This window comes from Lissotriton vulgaris, chromosome 4_1 (assembly GCF_964263255.1).
Source record: "Lissotriton vulgaris chromosome 4_1, aLisVul1.2, whole genome shotgun sequence".
Lineage (NCBI taxonomy): Eukaryota > Metazoa > Chordata > Amphibia > Caudata > Salamandridae > Lissotriton > Lissotriton vulgaris.
Genome location: NC_141691.1, coordinates 1519091495 through 1519109171, shown reverse-complemented (window position 1 = coordinate 1519109171; position 17677 = coordinate 1519091495). Strand labels below are relative to the sequence as shown.

General features: G+C 41.3%; 1 protein-coding gene across 1 annotated transcript in view; it reads right to left on the bottom strand.

The window, feature by feature from the left end:
* RP1 (RP1 axonemal microtubule associated) overlaps window positions 1–17677 on the bottom strand; it is a 2616437-nt gene that overhangs the window by 1661748 nt on the left and 937012 nt on the right. The window contains exon 25 of the mRNA XM_086965756.1: window positions 72–116. Coding sequence (XP_086821882.1) covers window positions 72–116 — 45 coding nt within the window. The remainder of the gene's footprint in view (window positions 1–71; window positions 117–17677) is intronic.

Sequence of the window (17677 nt, the reverse complement as noted above, 5' to 3'; positions counted from 1 at the left end):
TTGTGAGAAGCACCATTAGTTTATTATCTCACTTTGATTTAGATTTGAAATAAAAAGTGATAATACGTTACCATTAATTTTCTCTTGTTCATTTGCATGATCATTTATTTGCATGCCTGCAACATAAAAATGAAACTGTACACATTAAATAGAAAAGGAACGCCATAAACTATACCATATTTATTAAATACTTATGTTGAATTATTTGATTCAATACATACAGAGAGAAAAAAAGCATTCTTAAAATTCCACACAAATTCCAAGCCAGTGGTACCTCAACATCATTTGAAACAGATTCAAATAATGTTTCATAATTAAAACTAAACTAATGTTTATGATGCAAATGGAGACAATACAAATCGGGAGGTAAAGAGAGGTGGATGGTTATGGGCATTCTTATTGATAACTAAGCAAATCACAGCTATAACGCTCACCCTCTTAAAAAAAAGTCTTCTAGGTATTCCTTCAGCTCTGTTACACTTATATTGAATCAATGATTTATTTCAACAATTTATTGCAGGTAAAAACCCCACTCTTATTTACGCATTTCTTGTGGTTGTGAGATTAATGTGCCAAATTACTAGAGCATGGCCTATGTCCGGGTTGTTCATGTGATGTAAGGAAATGCATAAAACCTTCTTGTTTTTTCTTCCTTAATTTAATCAAATGAATACAACTGTTTTGGTGACCATTTTACCAATCACGAGAGTATGAAACGCTACAAACAAAAACTGTATTGAAGGGCTTATATACAACTCACTTTTACTCTCCTAATTTAATCAAATGAATGAATATTTTAATTATTTTGGTGATTGCTACAAACAAAGTGTTTCAATCCTTGTTTTTTTAGACCATTTCTATGATTCCTACATATAATGTTTGAAGACTACACAGTGGAAAACCTATTAAAGCTCTCATTTATAGTTTTGGAAGTTTATATGGCTATACATACGGGGTAAAAAGACAGGCCCATTAAAACAGTATGGCATGGAAGACGGTTTTCAATTATATGACACCTTCTCTTGCAGTTTTCCAGATCGACAAACAACAGAAAACGCATGCCTTCCTGGTCATATTCAAATTCTGCCTTTCTTAATATAGAGAAGATGATGACTCTTTCATTTGTTTGACACTATAACTACATTGCTACTAACAATACTAATATAAATAATAACTATAGCAATCATATTAACAATAAGGCAAGAAATCTGTTACCTAATAATCATATTCATATTTTCATAGTAATAATAGTCAATGCATCAACTTCAGAACATGAAACGCTGAGTTGACCTTAACATAATTGACACTCATGACCTGTAAAACGCCCCTCATGCCAACATCAAGCACTTACCTTGCTGAACCATCTGGATAGCTTTTTTTCCACCCTCTTGCTCCAAAACAAACAGCCTTCATGTTTATTTGTTTTACCAATGGACATCTTCACTGACTTTAATACTTTCTCCTTTGAGTGTGTCAACCAAAACTACAAAAAAATCTAGAAAACGTGTGCCCTACTGCTGGAGGCTAAATTATATGTTCTCTAGATTTTTCTAGCTAGAGATGCAATGGTTAGTTTCTAGAACCCCTGTCACAAAATAGTTAGTCAATGTGCCAACTTCAATCTGAAACCCATTTCATTGTAACAATTCTACACCTGTTGAGCAATATTTGAGCAAGATATGTAGTAGGTAACAATCAATCACATAAGATGTTACAGGGACAATCAGTAGAACCGCAAACCGTCTTTCATCAAGAAATAATACACTGAAGAACATAAATGATGCATTTAAAATATTTATTTTAAAATCTAATTCAAATCTAGGAGGGCATAGGATTTGAATAATAACCAAAATGAAGACTAATAATTTGGCAGTAGTAACGGTTAACAAAACCATGAATAATCTCCAACATGATTGCTTTAAAATAATCTATAGCAATTCTACCATATTTCCGCTACTTCTAAGTAGTAATCTAATGCTGGCAAACCAGAAAGTAAAACCTGTTTGTAGTTTCAGAGATGATACACATTTTTATAGCAGTTTTTACAATCGAGTCTTATGTTCAATAAAATATGCAACATCTGCTATTTTTGCCTAACGAGGACAGCTGCACTGATAAATCAGTGAGCACTACCCCAGCCCTTAAACTTGTCATCTTAGCCATGGTCACCTCCCACATTGATTATGCGAATTCTCTCTATGTGGGCATTCCAGCTTACCAGCTCCACCGTCTTCAGCTGGTACAGAACCAAGCAGCTAGACTCATCTTTCGCCAACCCAAACATCAACATGCCAGCCCCTAATGAAGGTCCTTCATTGGCTCTCGGTAGCCAAACGCTGTGCATTTAAATTGGGCTGTATCATCTTCAAAGCCCTTGCAGGTCATGGCCCTGCTTTCATTTCCTCTAGGATCCAGCAGTACGCTCCCTCACGCAATCTCCGCTCTTCTTAGCTCAACTTACTCACTACCCTTTCCTTCAAACGCAAAAAACATGGGGGCCTCAGGTTCTCTGTTTTGGCCCCCCGCTTCTGGAACTCCCTTCCAAATGAGCTGAGACTCACTAAGTGCTACATGCGATTTCGAACTCTTCTTAAAACTCTCCTGTTCTCACAAGCCTATGATTAAAGTTTTGTCCCCCCTGTTGTCGTTCCTCCGCTGATAGCGCCTTGAAACCGCCTGGTGTAAGTGCGCTTATAAATATTTTTAACATAACATAACAAAGGCTAATTATTTCCCTTACCGGTAGCCTTCAATAGGAACCAGAGATGTGATTCAGTAAAACCTGGCCTAGTATCACCTGACCTGAAGACTCCTTTCTGCTCTTCGCCTTCTGTGCTTGATGTTTATAACATAATCACATTGCAATTAAATACTCGTAGCAGAAAAAATTAACAGAAAGTGGCCTGATGCCATTCCAACCATTTCGTTCTACAAGATTGTGTTGTTTGGAATAACAACAAAAAACAATAAATGTAGTTGACAACCATCTAGCAAATCTTAGTAATCAATACCAAGCTAAACCAACATTTTTATTCAAATGCGGCTCCAGCTGCTTTGGGGATTACACAAATAGCAATATATCTAGGGGTTTGTATTTGTAGTCAAGTAGACAAGGTGATCGCGCTGAATTATGAACCATTGCTAAAGAGGGTTGTCTCAAACATACCCAGTTGTTATAGGCTCCCTATCAGTATTGTGGGAAGATGTAATCTTGTTAAAATGAATATTTTGCCCAAGTTTTTGTATTTTTTTCGGGCGATTCCATACAGGGTCCCCCTGTCATTTTTTCAACGCTTGGAGGGGGCTTTATAAGGAGCTACCAATGTGCTGGGAGAACTTTACGTTTTATTAAACTACCATATATTCAAGGTGGGTTTCTGCTCCCAGATTTTAAATTATATTTTTAGGCTACTTTTTTTGGTTGAATACAAAGCTTGTTTAATTGTTCTAACAGCGGCAGTACCGGGTTCTCATAGCAACTAGCGAGTGGCCCAGATGCGGTGTTTTTGTTGTACAAAACAATGGATCCCAACTACCACAAAAGAGTGCGATTTAAGATTGTGAGGGCTATCGTTAAGATATGACAAGATATCTGTAAAGTATATTACCTTGCATACTGGCATGTATACACTAGGCTATAGGGGAATCCTGCATTGCCAGAAATATTTCATGATCCTACTGGAAGTAGGTGACGAAGTAGGTGGCAAAGCAGGGGTATAGAACAACTCAGCCAACTATATGATGGGCAAGGTTTCTGTTTGTTTGCCGCACTGCAGGAAGAGTATGGGTTGCCACAGACTACGTTTTTTAAATATTTGCAAATAAGGGACTATCTGCTACGCGGCTTGGGCCTAGTACAGTTACCAAGTCCCTCAGGGATGCTTTCTGTACTTTTTCAGACAAGTGGCCGGCGGTTAATTGGTAAAGCCTACAAGAAGCTTTTAGATACCACAAGTGACAATGGTACACAAATTGCAGAAAAGTTGAATTGTTTTTTCCAAATCAATATAACCAGTAACGATCTACAGGAATCTATGGCGACTATAGATACATCAGTAGCATCGGTTAATTTGAAGCTACAGCAACATAGAGTAATTTGTATGCAGTAATATAGTCCAGAGGTAATCTCTAAATGGGCTCTGAATCACACATCTTCGCTTAAAGTATATTGTCCAAAGTGTCAAATGTATGCTGCTGATTTATGTCATATGTTCATTAAGTGCCCTGTGTTGAGGGTATTTTGGTCTAAACTTAATCATGTTCTTTCAACTTTGGCTGGACACAGCATTCAAATGATAGAGAAGGAAATTGTGCTGGGGCAATACAGGACCGAGGCTGTCTCTCGGGCCCATTTATATCAATTTTAATCATATGTGCTTGATTGTGTATTGCTTGGGTTTGGATTGAAAAAACACAGCGCTTAGTTTCAATGAATTTTGGTCTTTACTTTGTGAAATATATTAAATGGAAATGGCTCTTGCAAAAGCTAGAGGTCCACGCTTGTGGAGACAATTCAAACAGATGTGGTCTGGTACTCATTGGGATTAGAACTGTGTGCTTTATATACTTTACTGGGGCTTATATTGAGTAAGATGTATTTGAGTTTATAATTAACTTTTGTACCCCCTTGTTCTCCCTTTCAATTTCTATTTCTATTTTTGTTAGAAATGTGTCAATGCAATTTCCTGATGTGCTCATCTTCAGTGTATCGATCTGCATTTATGGCTAAATAAAATAAAAAAAAAATAAAAAAATCAATAACAAGCTAATATAAAATGAAACCATCAGCATTTTATATTAAATATTGCTGATATATTCAAGGGAGCTTCATTATCACCTTGCAGAACATAATAATATGAACCAAACGTCGATCAAATGAATCATATGTATTCAGAATTCTGAGTATTTAGGTAGTACATGTAACTCAAGCAGGGGAATGCTCAGACTGAAAAAAACTATATTCAAATCACTCTTTTATCCCATTTTTGTCAGGCTCATCATATGAATATATTCAAAGTGGTCTTGATAATAGTTTGTGTGTCATTGCTGGTTTTGACATAATCAAGGTACGGTCCACAGACATCCACAAGATTTAGTAGTGAAAAGCCAGTACTTTTTTTATTCCAGTCAGAAGTCTTTCAGTTTCTTTGTGCTCAATAAACGTTGGACGCAGATTATTAAAGAATATCTTTATTGAGTTTGAAAACAAGCTGCCAAGGCGTAAGTGCACTATAAAATTTGTATACATGCAAGCAAGTGGATTCGCCTACCAACAGTAGCGCTAGCACAGTTTTATCACCAAAGTATCCAGGAGCTCACTCCCATCACGCCGTCCATTTAATTTTTTTATCTGACTTCAGGAAGTATGGAAGCTTGCCCACGGAATGTTTTCACAATTGATTTTGAGTCAATGTGAATTCTAGGAAAAAAGCCATCCATGTGTGAATAAACATAAAAAAAAGACTTTATTAAATTAGGTTAATGTTGTCCTTTGTTTCGTAATCCAGGTGGCTTTATAGCACAGGGCTATAATCAAAGAGTTTTACAATTGTAATGGACCAAATTTAAACATGTAGCACATTTAAGAGTTCCATTTGGTTTATTAAAATAACTTTCAGCTGATCTGTATTAACAAGGAGAAAACACATAGTACAACATTTCATGAAAACTGAAATCAGACCCTGAAATGTAGGTTCTTTTATTTCTAAAACCATCATGTCATCTGTGAAGATGAGCTCACATTAATTCACAAAATCTCAGATTCGGCTGGGTTCAAGTGATTACACATGCATTTAAATAGGAATTTAATAAAAATGTACTTCTTACCTAAACCCGTTCGTTATATTCATGTGTGTGATGCTCTACTTTTGTTATGTGTTTTGGTAACTAACCTCGACGATTTTTTTCTCATATTCTCCTTATATTAGCTTTATAAATCACTTTTTAATTTTTTTAAAAAAAAATGTTATTTGGATTATTTATTTATATGTGTATACACATTTTTATTTATTTTTTTCCCTCTTTTCCCCTCTCTTTCATATCTATTTGAGGTTTCTTTTTTCTATTATCTCGCCTATAGTTCAAAGTGCAAAACCACCTCTAATTACCTGCTCCCCTTTCTCCTTTTTCTCTACCTATAGTGAGCAGTAGCTCATCCGCTGCTTGCACTGATCTTATATTGTGCATGGTATTATTATACATTACTCTCAGTGCAGCAGGAAAAACCAATTGGGCAGTTGCACCATAGCTTCTAAAAGCCTCCAGCCTTTTTCCAAACTCCCATTGTTTGTCTAGTGTGGTTCTAGTCAGGTCAGATCTTACTTGAAAATTGAACCTCTTTGCCGTGACAGTTTTCTGTTTTAAGGCCAGGTTAAGGATAGTTTCTTTAAGGGAGTATGTGAGAAAATTGACCAGAACTTTTCTGGGCTTGATTCTTTGAGGGTTTTTCTTAAAAGGCTCTCTATGTATGCGCTGGTTATCTAACGCTAACTCTTCTTCAGATTGATCAAGTCTTAGCGCCTACTTCAATAGCGAGATAACATACTGCTTGATGTCTGAGCCTTCTTTATCCTCTGGAATATTCATTAGACGAAGGTTATTCCTGCGAGCATTATTCTCAAGCGTCTCCATCCGTTCTGAAAGAATTTGATCTTCTTTTCTAAGAGTGACAATATTGACTTAGCTTTGTCTAGATGTAGGGACAGGCCTGTCACTCTGTCCTCCAGTGTCTCTGTTCTCATTGATAGGTCGCTTAATTTTTTGTCTAGACTTTCACAAAAACACCTAATGTCTGCTTGGTTAGCTGCTGAGGTTTCAAATCCCTTTTTAATATCCGCTGATAGAGAGGTAAACATCTCCTGAAAAGACGCCTGCAAAGTAGTGATCAGTTCTGCATTAGTAGCTGTAACCCTTGTGTGGAATCCTGTAGACCTAAGCCAGCTAAAGAAGCTAGCGCAAGAGGGGGAGCCAGTGGGGGTGCCAAAACCAAAGCCAGAGGCGGCAATTGTCTTGATGAACCGGCAGTTGGATCACCTATCCCTCTCTCTATATCACTGCCATCTTCCACCACTGCTCCAAGGTTCGTGGCCATATCAGAGCCCCCCGTCGCCATCTCTAATGGAGAGTAAATTTTGTCAAATAAATCCTCGGAACTTATCAGACCCTTAAATTCAGTATTGCCTTCTGGTATCTTTTCTGACCTGTCCGACAGTAGCACTACTTGTGGTACTACTTTAAAGTAAGACCTCAATGATCGAGTTATTCTAGATACTGAGGTGGCGTTCTGACTCTTAGATGCTTTTGACCCTTTGGCAGATTTGCGCGTGTAAGCACGTTTTGCTTTAACCTACCCGGTTAGATAAGAGGAGGGTTTTTTTTGTCACTAGAAAAATGATCTACAGTAAGACTGTCGTTTCTCCCAGGTTCCACTATTTTTGTTACCGGTTCACCATCACATCCTAACCCAGCTACAAATTCCACTGTAGGTAAACTCAAGTCCACACCCAAGGGAGCAATAGCAATCCGCGGCCAAGTTATTTTATTTGTATTTTTGCTTTTACTTAGCCCTCCCTTACTGACCTTGCTGATCTTGTTTTTGCTCTGGTCGCCTCTCGAGTCATAAGCTGTTTTCTTACCGGCATTACCGCTATTATCACTGCCTCTGCCTTCTCTCTGCTCCTGGAGCAACGATGCCTCCCCTACCTTTGACGTCTTCTCATCAGAAAATACAGGCGTCTCCACCTCTGTAACCGCAACGATCCCTCAGCGTCCTGGAAGCAAGCCACGAATGCGGCGCCCTCGTCTGAGCTCCAGGGCGGCCAAGCTCCACAACAGATCTCTTCTCGGTAGTAGGGTATGCCCACAGCACGCGGAGACTAGTTTCTTGCTGCAGACCAGATGAACCGGACGAGCCTTCTCCACCGCCACGGAACTCGTGGAAGAACACGCCCTCTCGAATCCCATCGGGCAGGTAACGAGGATAACGCTGACTTCACTCATAAATTTTTTCCGTTTAGTTACTGCTCCATTATGGTACAGGGGTGTCGGGGGTCCGCTGTTTAGGAATTTTACCTAGAAAACCGCATCAAAAACCGACATGAATTGGCAAAATCGCATTGAACCGGGAGAGCACAAACAGAGTGCTGCAGCGGCTCAAGCGGCTGCCGCCATGTTTCCCCTGTGCAAATAATTTAGGTAAAAAGCACATAGGTTAGTTTCATCTTTCCCGCTCATATTCCTTAGGGGTGATTATTCTATCCATTCTATTGTTTTTTTCCGACCATAACTAGATAGGGAGTTCACAACAGAGTGCTATCTTCTGTTTTTTTCCAGATAGATAAAACAAGGGTTTCCCAGGGGGTAAGGGGAGTTAGACAGGGGCACTGGGGGGGGGGGGTTTGCAGGGGGGAAAATTAAAAAAGAGTCCTTTTTTCGCGGTAGTTTGGTTTTTTGTGTAATATGGTCACTGTTAGGATTTGTCTCAGTTATAACTTTCTCTCGTATGGGCATATGGATTACAGAGCCTTTTTTTGGGGGAGTGGTAAGAATGAAGATCTGGAATCATTATATTAATGAGTAATTATGAGTAAACTATCTATTCTCTCCTGGAATACCAATGGTTTACGGACATGCCCCAGGAAAAATAACATCAGGCAATATCTTCGAGATTCAACCGCACAGATCATGGTACTTCAGGAGACACATTTGACCGATCCAGAAATACAGATATTGGTTAAGAGGAATAGATGGATTGATGCTTGTATAACGACGACACAAACAACACACACTAGAGGTGTAGCAATCCTATTTAGAAAATCTATTAAAGCGAGACTGCTCTCGAACCTTGTAGATCCAGGAGGACGATGGGCAATAGTGTCAGCCATAATATATGGCGCTCCAATAACTATAGCAGGATACTATGGTCCTAATCAGGATGACCCATCGGCACTGAAAGTTCTTTTTTCACATCTATATTTGTACCCTGATCCAGTTATCCTAGCAGGCGATTTTAATATAGTTCTAGATCCTGTAATGGATAAATCTCCATCCAACAGAGCCAAAGTTTTGGCCCCTTTCTAAAGCGTAGGAGGTTCTCTTCCCTGCGCAGCGACTCAGGTAGTGTGTTCCATAGCTGAGGAACTAACACAGAGAAGGCTCTTCCTCCCTTGGTTACAAGGTTGTACCGGGGACAGACCAATAATTGAGAGTTTGAGGATCTGAGAGTTCTCATTGGACTGTACACCACCACGCGGTCTTTGATGTAAGCGGGCGCCAAACCATATATTGCCTTATGAGCTATACACAGATTTTTAAATTCCACTCACTCTTTAATAGGGAGCCAGTGAAGGCTCTGTAACAGGGGAGATGCTTTGGATCGTCTTGGCAGCCTAAAAATAAGACGTGCAGCATCGTTCATAACAACCTGTAACCTATTTGTCAGGGTTTTCGGCAGGCCGAGGTAGAGGGCATTTCCGTAATCTATCCTCGAGATCACGGTGGCTGCGACAACAGAGCGCATCATGGATTGGGAGATAACGGGGACTAGCTTCCGTAGCTGTTGGATAATGTTGGTACAGCTACCCATCACGGAAGAGATCTGATTGACCATTGATAGGTCGCAATCTAGTTTGATCCCCAAGCTCTTTACATTCAGGCTGGGTTTTGGAGCCGGGCCTAACTCCGCGAGCCAATAGAGATCGCACCATGGTGAGGTGGCAGATGGAATTACCAATACCTCGGTCTTGTCTGGGTTGATTTTTAAAAGATTTTCCGTCATCCATTGGACCGTGTACCTCAAGATGTTCTGAGTTTGGAGTTGTGCGGCACTTGTGTTATCGACACTCAGCAGCAGCTCAGTGTTCTCCGCATAGTTAAATACTGTACAGCCCATGCGCGCCAGAGAAGCAATCAGAGGTTGCAGGTATAGATTAAATAGAAGTGGGGACAGGGCCGAGCCCTGGGGCACACCACATTCTAGCGTCCCCACTTCGGAAGTGTCTTCCCCAAGTTGTATTCTTTGGGTCCTTCCCAAGAGGAAGGATTGCAACCATCTGAGGGCCAGGCCTTTGATACCAAAATCACTCATTCTTTCCAGAAGCAGAGCATGGCTGACGGTATCGAACGCCGCTGAAAGGTCTAGCAAAATCAGGGCGCTCGGTTTCTTACCATCAGCCAGGCCTCTCAATTCATCCAGCACCGAGAGCATCACCAACTCGGTGCTCTGATGCGCTCGGAACCCTGCCTGTCGTTCATGAAGTAGATGGTGAGACTCCAAGTACATGGACAGGGATTTTAATACATGTTGTTCCAGTATTTTTGAGAGGAATGGTAACTGAGAGATCAGCCTGTAGTTCTTTAGCACTGCGGGGTCTGCGCCTGGTTTCTTCAGCAGAGGTCTTACACGCGCTTCCTTAAGTTCTGCTGGTATATGCCCTGTCTCCAAAGATCTATTTAGGAAGGAGATGACACGTTCCTCCAATAAGGGATGGGCTACCTGAAAGACTTTAGGTGGGCACGGGTCCGCTGGAGATCCGGATTTGATTCTACCCATCAGCTGTTCCAGACTCAGTGTGTCAATCTCTGGAAACAGTGCGATGGAGCAATCAACTGGTTTATGAGAGGCTGTAGGTATAACCATCCCATTTGCCATACCGCTTTTTATCTCCTGGATAATAGTTCTTACTTTCTCCAGAAAGTATCCCTGAAAAGAATTGCAATTTATGGGGGACTGGGAACTGTCGGGTTTTTTAGTCAGCTCCGACAGGATCTTGAAGGTCTCTTTCTGAACGTTGGCTGCCTTGCTTAGGCGGGACTCATAGTGTTCAGATTTAGCAAGAGCGATATGCTTTTTGTATGCATTAAGAGAGGTTCGGTAGAGGTTCCTAGCTGAGTCCTGTTTAGTTTTCCTCCATCCTCTTTCCAGAGCTCTGAGTTTCCTTTTATGGTCCCTCAGCGATGGCGTAAACCATGGGGCCTCCTTACCAGGTCCTTTTATCAGCTTCGTTCTTTTGGGTGCTATCTGGTCAATAGCTAAAGTCAGGCTCCGCGTTAAATCCGCGTATTGCTGGTCCAGGCTATGATCTGGGCTCGGGGACCGATCCCTTGGCGAGAGCACCTTGGTCAGGGTTATCAAATCAACCTCTGCCCATTTACGGATTCTCCTGACTTCCGGCGGAGGGTTATTTATTTGGCCATTAATGCGTATTTCACAGGATACTAGATGATGGTCAGACCATATACATGGGGCAACATCTTTAAGTGCCACATTTGGGTCTGTAGTCCACACCAGGTCAAGAACATGACCTTTGATGTGTGTGGGAACCTTCACAAGTGGTTTAAAACTTAGCGCTGACATCAAAGTGTACAATTGGCGCATAGACTGATCCCAATGTGATCCCAAAGTCTCCTGTGACTAAGATTTTCGTATAGCGGGTACATAGGTCCGACATAATAGGGCCAAATAGGTCATGGAACAGTGGGGTTGCATTGGGTGGGCGATAGACCGCTAGCACCTCCCAACATGAGTTATTCACTGTAACTTTCACCCCAAGTAGATCAGCCAGGTCGACTGTCTCTGACAGCAGTCTTTCCACTGACAAAGCCTTTTTAAAAAGAACCGCTACCCCTCCCCCCGTGCATTTCCTGGGCGGTTATGCCATATAGCGTCATAGCCGCAAGGGAGAGCGGCAATGATGTCCGGCATCGAGCTATCGCCCAACCAGGTCTCTGTTAGAGTCAGTATGTCTATCTCGTTGTCTTGCAACAGATTATAGACTTCTGCGTGGTGACAGTGGAGTGAGCGGGTGTTTAGGCTAGCTATTTCCAGTGAGGAATACAACCCTGAAGGGTTCGCATTATGGGGGATAGATATAGCGTATTTTTGAAGTTTCAGCAGGGTAGCACAATCCAAGCGTGCCGCACCTTTATCCAGGCTGCGCAATTCCTCCGAGGAGTAAGTACGCAGTTGACCAGAAGTCCCGACCCCGGGCCCGTCCGTGCGCGGACGGGCGCAGACGGGCTGGACTCTGGCGTGACTCCGGCGATGCTCCGGCGAGCCCGCCGCGCGTGCCCGCTGCACGTCAGCATGGCTGCCTTAAGTACCGGTCTAGCGTCCTTCTATCGACTAGACCGCCCCAATCCTTATCCCTCACCTAAGATGTCCGCCGTTCTGGCGGTGTGGTGCGATTCCAAAGGGACAGGGATCCGTTCAAAACGCGGTGTTTTACCAATTTACATGCAGGAATGCAGCAAGTGGATAATTCAATTTTAAAAACAAGGTAAAAGTGTCAAAATCAATTTCAAACAAAACGGATAAAAACGGGGGTTTTAAAATGTGCTATATTGCTCCTGGTGAGCGCGCTGTACTCTACAATCTAGTAGAGCTCCTCTGTATTGCCCAAGTAGCCAAGCGGCAATTCCCAAGTGTTCGGCCGCCTAATTTGTCTGCCTTAAGTACCGGTCTAGCGTCCTTCTGACGACTAGACCGCCCCAATCCTTATCCCTCACCTAAGATGTCCGCCGTTCTGGCGGTGTGGTGCGATTCCAAAGGGACAGGGATCCGCTCAAAACGCGGTGTTTTACCAATTAACATGCAGGAATGCGGCAAGTGGATAATTCAATTTTAAAAACAAGGTAAAAGTGTCAAAATCAATTCCAAACAAAACGGACAAAAACGGGGGTTTTAAAATGTGCTATATTGCCCCTGGTGAGCGCGCTGTACTCTACAATCTAGTAGAGCTCCTCTGTATTGCCCAAGTAGCCAAGAGGCAATCCCCAAGTGTTCGGCCGCCTAATTTGTCTGCCTTAAGTACCGGTCTAGCGTCCTTCTGACGACTAGACCGCCCCAATCCTTATCCCTCACCTAAGATGTCCACCGTTCTGGCGGTGTGGTGCGATTCCAAAGGGACAGGGATCCGCTCAAAACGCAGTGTTTTACCAATTTACATGCAGGAATGCGGCAAGTGGATAATTCAATTTTAAAAACAAGGTAAAAGTGTCAAAATCAATTCCAAATAAAACGGACAAAAACGGGGGTTTTAAAATGTGCTATATTGCTCCTGGTGAGCGCGCTGTACTCTACAATCTAGTAGAGCTCCTCTATATTGCCCAAGTAGCCAAGAGGCAATTCCCAAGTCCATTTACCATTTCATCTTTCAGATCATGCGGCAATTCTCTTAGACCTGGAAGGATTTCCAAAAAGGCGATCAAGCAATTGGTCGTTTGACCGTTCACTATTGTCATCATCTAATATCATTGACGCCCTTAAGATTGAGGTCCAGTTTTTTCTTGACGATAATATAGGATCAGCCTCTCCAGGCGTCATATGGAATGCACTTAAGGCGTTCTTAAGGGGCCAGATAAAGAAAAGGTATCCTATAAGAATAAAATCTATAGAGAAGCAGTGACCTCATTGGAATCAGAGTTAGCTAATCTTCAAGCAGACATAACTAGGCACTCCGATGCCAGCTCTCCTATGGTTCAGGAAAAGCAGAATAAAGTGACCATCTTGAAAGGAGAATTAAGCTTGATACTAAATACTAGGGTCCAAGAGAGATGGGAAGCCAGTAAACTGGCACACTTTGAGTATGGCGAAGGTGCCAGTAAATTGTTGCATGGAAATCAAAGACCGAGTTAGTCCGTAATAACATTAACTCTATAATGACTGACGGCATTACAGTTTCTACTGATGTGAATATTAGGAGAACGCTCCGTGACTTTTTTTAGTAACATCTACTGTGAAGATATTCAGGTAGAGCCAAAGCAGGTTGAAGATTGGCTGGCGGAAGTTTCTCTCCCTGCTCTGACATTAGAACAAAGCAATAAACTAGATGATCCGATTTCACAAGAGGAAGTCAAGAGAGTAAGCCAATAGTAAAAAGGGTAGAGCATCAGGCCCTGATGGATTGCCATCTGAAATTTATAAAGCTTTATCTCCAATCATTATTCCCTTTTTGACTGAGCTCTTCAATAAGATCCTCCTCGAAGGGATGCCCCCCCCCTAAATCATGGGATAATGCATCAATTACATTGATCTTAAAACCAGGTAAATCAGCGCTAAACTGTGGGTCTTATAGACCAATTTCCATTCTAAATACAGACTATAAAATCTTTACTTCTGTACTTGCGAATAGGTTGGGTGCAGTTGCAACAAACATCTTGCACACAGATCAAAAGAGATTTGTAAGGGAGCGTCAGTTATATGAACTGACATATGATCTTATAGGCGCTATTGATATGGCGACGGTGACATCACTTCCTCTAGCTGTAATGACCTTGGATGCCACCAAGGCATTTGATAGAGTTAATTGGGTTTACTTATCAGAGGTACTGGAAAAATTCAATTTAGGTAACAAATTTAGACGCACAATCAAACTCTTGTATAAGAATCCATCAGCATCTTTACTTGTTAACGGTGAATTATCGGACCCTTTTAATATCACTCGGGGAACCCGACAAGGATGCCCCCTATCCCCCCTCCTATTTGATCTTTATATAGAGCCTTTTGCTCAAAAGATTCGAGACAATAGTAATATCAAGTCTTTTGTGTTTGAGGGTTGGGAGAGGAAGGTCGCTTTATATGCGGATGACCTTCTTATTTTTATATCAGAGTTAAGATCAGCATTTCCAACATTAATTATGTTGGCTAAAGAGTTTGGAGCATTATCAGGCTATGAGGTTAATGCAGCCAAGACAGACATTATGGTCTGGAATGACCCTGAGCCTGTAGTGGGAGCCCAGATAAGTTCAGTCCTTCGATACTTGGGTTTGAATATATATAAAAACATAGATGAGATAGCTCCAGCAAATTTTTCGCTTATCTCTGAAGAATGTCGTAGGCCAATGAAATCATGGTCCACACTGCCGCTATCTCTATTGGGTAGATCTAATCTAGTGAAAATGACGATCTTACCTAAGATCACATTTTTATTTAATACCATTCCCCTTTTTTTTAATTCTAAAATGATAGCCAAGCTCCAAAGTGATATACGTTATTTTATTTGGAATAACCATAACCCAAGAATCTCCTGGAAGAAGATCAGGCGACGTAGAGAGAAGGGAGGTTTCGCTGCTCCTGATTTACAACTCTATGGGTGGGCCTTTCAAATGTCCCATGTCAGGATACTGTTAAAATCTCCTATAAACCTGGCGTGTGGACACATGTTTGCTGCATTACTTAGAGGAGAAAAAGTGGCAGATCATGAATTTTTGTTTAAATTTGGGGACCCCAAGTTTTTTAAGAAAATAAAACTAAAGGTGCTTAGAGATGCATGTAGAACATGGACTAAACTTAGGTGTACCATTAAAATTGACTACTATTCTGCTAAAGCCCCACTATGGAACTCGCCTAGCTCTCAGAGCTGGCTTTTGGATAGTCTTGCAACACCATTACGTGAGGCAGGTATGGTAATTTGGGGGGACATCTTTGTTGAAGGAAGTCTACTACCATGGGAGGTTTTAAGTTCAAAAGTGGGGCCTAGGTTTTCTAGGTTCAAATATCTTCAAATGCAAGGTTGGGCAAATGCTAGGTCCCTGGTTAAAGGTAAATTTCAGTTAGGAGGTGATAGCACATTGGTGTCACTACTAACGGATAGACTCCCATTTCAGAAAGAAGTTTCATTATGGTACAATTTATTATTAGATGAAGCAGAGGGTGAGTTCCTATTACCAGATCAGCTATGGTCTATACATATGACTGATATTAGTGTTGAGAATATGTGGCACAAATCATTTAAAATCATGTGGAACATAGTAAAACCATCTTGGCTACGCCGAAACCATTTGTTCACACTACATAGGGCTTACTATTCGCCTCAACGCCTGCCGAAGTTTACAGACCATACGCAGGTTCTATGCCCTAAATGTGGTTTGGCAGAGGCCTCGGACCTACACATGTTCTTGGAATGCCCACTGCTAATACCATTCTGGAACTCTGTTTCGATTTCATTATCCACCTCTTTGGAATCCCCACTAACTTTATCTCCTTCTCTTGTTATCTTTGGTATTTCTCCAGAGTTTCGTGGTCCAGCAAAAAATTTACTTTTCTTCTGTATTTTGTTGGCAAGGAGGGAAATATGTAAGAAATGGGAAGATCCATCACCTCAAATCTTGCTGGATTGGCAAAGGTCAGTTCTACAAACATCAAAGATGGACCTCTTAAGATCAGGAAATCAAAGCAAGAGAAACTTCTGGAGCTTGCTAAACTGGTAAAGAGCTTTGGTTGATCTTGTTTTTTTCCCCCCCCCCCCCCAAGGTCCAATGATTACGCTGCTTGGCATCCTCTTCTTTTTCCGTTTGACTATACCCAATATATTCAAACATGATGGGTATATGAACGCAGCATGTGTCCCATATGGTTATTTCAAGGTGGCTTTGTTGGACTACAATACTACTTACTGTGGGGCAATCAGAGCTGCTCTCCTCGGAGCTCCTTCCAGTTTATCTGAGACAGTAAGATCGTTTCCACATGCTACTAGTTGATCACCAAGGGCGAAAATGAGGACAAAAAAAAAATGTACTTCTTGCCTCCAATTTTTTCGCTTGACCATTCTTGCCAAATATTGCCATTACACTGTTCCAGGGATTGAACAGAGCATTGAACATATCCAGTCTGTCCAGACTAGCCCATTGCTTGTTTCTCTTTACTTTTATAACAAGCTGTGCGGAAGACAATGAATTATAAGCACAGTCTCCGATGTTCAGTAATACCCTGTTCAGCATCAACTGTATACAGATAGAGGCATTGATAACGTTAGCTCCATTCTGCTTGGAAAATCCTGTTGAGAATGTACAATACTACATGCCACTTCATTTCATTCCAATACTCTTACCAATTAAGAATCCACACATATTAGCATGGCATCGGAAAGGGAGATTGGTCTATAACACACCTGATTTATTTGATCTCCTCATTGGAAGATTTGATAATTTCTTCCCTCTTACAAACGATATTCTTTCCAAAATTTAAAGATTTATGAGAGAAATGCATCCCACATTTTAGGGGTTCACGTCTCCAAGCTTGCAGGGAATTCTTTCATGAATTCAGACCTTCCCAGACAGTGTTTGTTGAATAGCATTGGGACCCTGCCTCCCCAAAGAAATGGAAAGTCTTTTGCACTCACTGAACTCTACCTGCCAAGAATAGAATATCCCTCATTGTGAGCCTTATTCTGTACACAATGGGGAAAAGGTGGGCAAGTCACAAGAATGCATGCATGTGAGCTTCCTTTACATTTCCTCATCATGCAACCCACTCACTTCCATATTCTCTCCAGGAAACCTTCTTGAAATACCTTGATCCAGTCGGTTTCACATGCATGTGATCCGAGCAATGTTGGTGGGGATGTGTCTGTTTCAGCATTTATTTTGAACTAAAATCAAGATCTTACGATTGTCAGTTGACACACAAGATGTGTGATTGTATTTATCAAATTGATAAATGCATTAGCTTCACATTTAGTGTTCAAAACATAAGTCTTTAAGTCAGCCCGAATGTATTTGGGACAAGGTCCTTCATCATGGTGACTAACATTCAATATGTTACACATTGCAATCTGTAAACAGAAACATAGATTGGGAAAATAAGGAAAACAATGCAGGTAAACAGTAAGGCAAAACAAGCCTATTAACATTACTTACTAGAGCTACAAAGGTGACTATAAGAGAAATCCCACCTGTCACA